This window comes from Morone saxatilis, unplaced genomic scaffold (genome assembly GCF_004916995.1).
Source record: "Morone saxatilis isolate NCDOM2014 unplaced genomic scaffold, NCSU_SB_2.0 Contig12, whole genome shotgun sequence".
Classification (NCBI taxonomy): Eukaryota; Metazoa; Chordata; class Actinopteri; family Moronidae; genus Morone; species Morone saxatilis.
In genome coordinates, this window is record NW_023339674.1 from 1,425,469 (window position 1) to 1,429,638 (window position 4,170).

The 4,170-nt window shown below is 45.3% G+C and overlaps 1 protein-coding gene across 1 annotated transcript in view; it reads left to right on the forward strand.

Annotated features, from left to right (window-relative positions):
• Nucleotides 1-22: 22 nt before the first annotated feature.
• The window catches only part of nrd1b (nardilysin b (N-arginine dibasic convertase)), a gene marked incomplete at its 5' end in the record, with an annotated part of 11,215 nt that continues 7,067 nt past the window's right edge, over nucleotides 23-4,170 (forward strand). The window contains 9 exon segments of the mRNA XM_035653059.1: nucleotides 23-287; nucleotides 666-747; nucleotides 1,069-1,222; nucleotides 2,370-2,443; nucleotides 2,577-2,672; nucleotides 2,923-3,045; nucleotides 3,147-3,204; nucleotides 3,441-3,514; nucleotides 3,791-3,860. Of these exon segments, the coding sequence (XP_035508952.1) occupies nucleotides 23-287; nucleotides 666-747; nucleotides 1,069-1,222; nucleotides 2,370-2,443; nucleotides 2,577-2,672; nucleotides 2,923-3,045; nucleotides 3,147-3,204; nucleotides 3,441-3,514; nucleotides 3,791-3,860 (996 nt within the window).

Sequence of the window (4,170 nt, forward strand, 5' to 3'; positions counted from 1 at the left end):
CTCTCTCTCTCTCTCTCTGCAGATACATCGAGCTGAGTAACGGCCTGCGAGCGCTCCTCATCTCCGACTTCAGCGGGGCGGACGGGAAGGCGGAGGGCGAGGACGGAGAGGACAAGGGAGCGTCGGAGGAGCGGGAGGAAGAGCAGCAAGGCGAGGAAGAAGGTGACTCGGGTGAGGGGTCGGAGGAGGACGAGGAGGAAGACGAAGAGGAAGAGCAGGACAGCGACTTTGATGAGCTGGACGAGGATAACGCGGGGAAGAAGAAGAGAGGGAGCTCAGAGAAGCAGGTCAGTGTTCCTGTAAACTTTAGTCTAAAGTGTTCAGTTTACTCTCTGAATTCTCCAAATGAAGAGATTAATAACTCGTTGCTTCCGTACAATATTGACCAAAATAATAACAACTGTTACACAGAAGAATGAGAATACAAACAATGCTTCTTCTTCGAGTGTCACTGAGCAGCATCGGACAGCTGAGTGTCGGGTTGTCGTCACCGTTAACCGCCACCATCAGTCAAAGCTGACCAGTCGCACTTCCTGTCGTCTCTCTTCGTGCCGCCGAAGTCCCGCGGTGATCGCAACCCTGTCATACGCCGGTCAGGTCTCACGAGTGGATTCGAGTGCACATTTCTAAAGTGTGTGTTTGTGTGTTTGTTTGTGTGTTTCCAGGCGGCAGCTGCTCTGTGCATCAGTGTCGGGAGCTTCAGCGACCCAGACGACCTGCCCGGCCTCGCCCACTTCCTGGAGCACAGTGAGTCCGACAGGAGAGAGCCGGCTCTACCTTCATCATACACTCATCACTTTACATCCTCATATAATAATAAACTGCAGGAGTGAGAAAATATCTTGTTCAAATGAACCTAATCGTCATTCGGTTTGTTCCACAGTCTCACGAAAAGAGACATAACTGTAAACACCCAGAGAGGGAAAGGTAAACACATAAATAAAGCAGGTTGTGTACATGCTGCAGCGAGACGGCAACAGAGAAAATTAAATAATAGATTGAGTTCAATATATCAACCAAGCCTTAGTCTCTTCTCCTGATGTCTTTTCCCTCCTCTCTGATGTTCAGTGGTGTTCATGGGCAGTGAGAAATACCCGGCGGAGAACGGCTTCGACGCCTTCCTGAAGAAACATGGCGGAAGTGACAACGCCTCCACCGACTGCGAGAGGACCATCTTCCAGTTCGACGTTCAGAGGAAATATTTCAGAGAGGCGCTCGACAGGTGAGGCTTCAAACCCTCCCCGTTCCCTTCACCAGGGAGACGCCCAACCACGGTTCCTTGTTTTCCTGTCCTAAGACTGTGGCGGCGTGAACCACAGGCCGGTACGCAGTTGTTTCCTGTCAGAACATGAGGTTTTCGGGCGTCCCCCCTGTCATGAAGGCCAGTATCTCGTGTGTGTGTTGATGGCAGCTCTTTGAGGGCCATCTGGCTCTCTGATGGGAGGTCAACCGGTTCATTAAAGATCACCGCGAGCACTCAACAGGCCGACTGACGTACCGGCAGGCAGAGGACTGGAAACGAGGAGACACCTGCAGTTTGTTCTGCAGTGACATCTGCCAAAAGGTTCCTCTGCAGGAGGAAACGTGAAGCTAACGAGGTCGTTCCTTTACAGCAGGACTGCGACTAACCAATGTTTTACTCATCTTTTAAACAATTACCCACGTATGTGCTAACACGTCCTCGTCCACAATGACAACCGCATAACTGACGTCTTGTACACAGAAATGTATATAATTTAATTTAATGTTTGTGCATTCTTACCTGTAAAGATACGCAGCAAATGTTTGTTGACTTCCGTAAAGAATCTCAACATTTTGGGAGTTATTGAGTGAAGAGAAACTTTTTAAATGTTTGAAACATTATTTACGACAAATTCTTCCTTTTTTGGACCTTGTTGTAAATTTAACGTCATACATTAATTAATTATTTTTTTATTATGTTTGTCCCAGTGTGTTGGCTGGAGCCCGGCAGCTGAGACACTCTACTACACTTTTACTTTCTCATTAACGCTGTGAACACAGTCGAGACAATAGAAGAGTGTTTCCTGCTCTTAAAGTCCACTCATAAAATCCCACAATGCACCACAGAGCGTCTCTCCTGCAGGGCTGCTGACAGTAATAATGAACATAGAAGTGAGATCCAGGTGGTCACTGAAAAGAGCCAAACTGGAACCAGAATAGTTTTGTGATAAATAATTTTGTGGACTTATCATTCATCCCAACAATAGTTGATGTAATTTTTGTTCCATTTTCTGTTTCTGTCCACTTTTCTCTGTATATATATATTGTGTTTGTACTGACAGCCGGTAACTATCTACTGAACCCTCGTTGTACCGTCTACAGTTTGTAACTGTGTGTTTGTGTTCCAGGTGGGCTCAGTTCTTCATCTGTCCTCTGATGATAGAGGACGCCATCGACAGGGAGGTGGAGGCTGTGGACAGCGGTGAGTTCGATACCTCTGTGTGTCGCTGTCTCTCCACAGCCACCAGACTCCTTTCACTAAAACAGTGATTTTATATTGTGGTCTGAACGAACCAGCAGACTTTTAATAGTTGTTGCTCTCGTTTCCTGTTCAGAGTACCAGTTAGCGAGGCCGTCTGACTCACACCGGAAGGAGATGCTGTTTGGGAGTCTGGCTAAACCAGGACACCCTATGAGCAAATTCTGCTGGGGTAAGAACAACACACACACACACACACACACACACACAGGCTAACAGCTAACCTGGCTGGAGCTTGGTTGTGGTCGGTGTGATGTCTAACTTTGGACTTCTGAGGTAAACAACATTTACAGGCCACAAAAAAACCAACAAGGTTTTTCCAGTGATGTAAGTTGTGACACATTTCGTTGTAAATGGTTTTTATGGACCTGGAAAGGGACGATGTCTTCATGGTGTCACTGTTGAACATGTGCTCCCGTCAGGTAACGCTCAGACACTAAAGCACGAGCCCAGAGAGAAACAGATCAACACCTACCAGCGGCTCAGACACTTCTGGAGGAGATATTACTCCGCTCATTACATGACGCTCGCCGTTCAGTCCAAAGGTACTCGCACGGAGACAATCGCAACACGTCCGCCTTCTCTTCTCTTTTTAAAGCAGCTTCACAGCTACCATATGTGAAAATGTGTTTTTGTTGTTGTTTAGAGACTCTGGACACTCTGGAGCAGTGGGTGAGAGAGATCTTCATCAAAGTCCCCAACAAGTAAGACACACAAACATAACAAGAAACTGCAGTTCAGAACATCGTTCAGTCACCGTTTCATAGTTAGACTGTAAAATGTAAAATAATAATAATCAATAAATAATAATTACACTATCAGATCGGTCGCTTCTCTCCGGCTCGTCCCTGTTACAATTAATAAAGGGTCAACATAGATCAATAATGATAATCGCACAAAGACTGATCAGGTGAACTAATGATTGATGTTTTGTGTGCAGCGGTGAACCTCGAGTCGACTTCTCCGACCTCCAGCAGCCGTTTGACACACCGGCCTTCAACAAACTCTACAGAGGTCAGAGACTGTGTGTACTGTGGTGGTGTTTCTGTATATGTATCATATGTTTAAAGACTCATATAACATTATATTTTAATATGAAATATGTGTATTTAAATGTACATTTCTTATATTATTTACTTTCTATGTTATTATCTGTTGCTTGTGCCGCTGTAACACCTCATTTACTCAACTGAACATTTTCTGTATTGCACGAATAAGGTTTAAATTATTATTATTATTATAATATTTAAGAGGATTATTTTAACACTGATACATGAATGTGTGTTCCAGTGGTTCCTGTGAGGAAGGTTCACGCTCTGACCATCAGCTGGGCTGTACCGCCGCAGGGGAAACACTACAGGTGAGTCCAAAGTAACCGTAAAACCCTCCAACAATCAAACAATCAAAGTGTTTACGGGTGCGCTCTCCCTCGCTGTCTCTGAGCTTTTCGGTTCAGCTGTCTGTAAATCCTAAATTCTGGGACAATTTTCAGGACAAAAGTAGGAATTACACAGAGGGATCTTCATGTTCTCAACTGGGGAACATCTGGGCTGACTCCGTCTGTTTATTAATAGCTGATCCCATTGGAGCAGATGGGGATATTAGTTTACATAAGACTGTGCTAGCTACACAAGACAAGGTATAACTGCTAATTAAACCTCACAAAATAA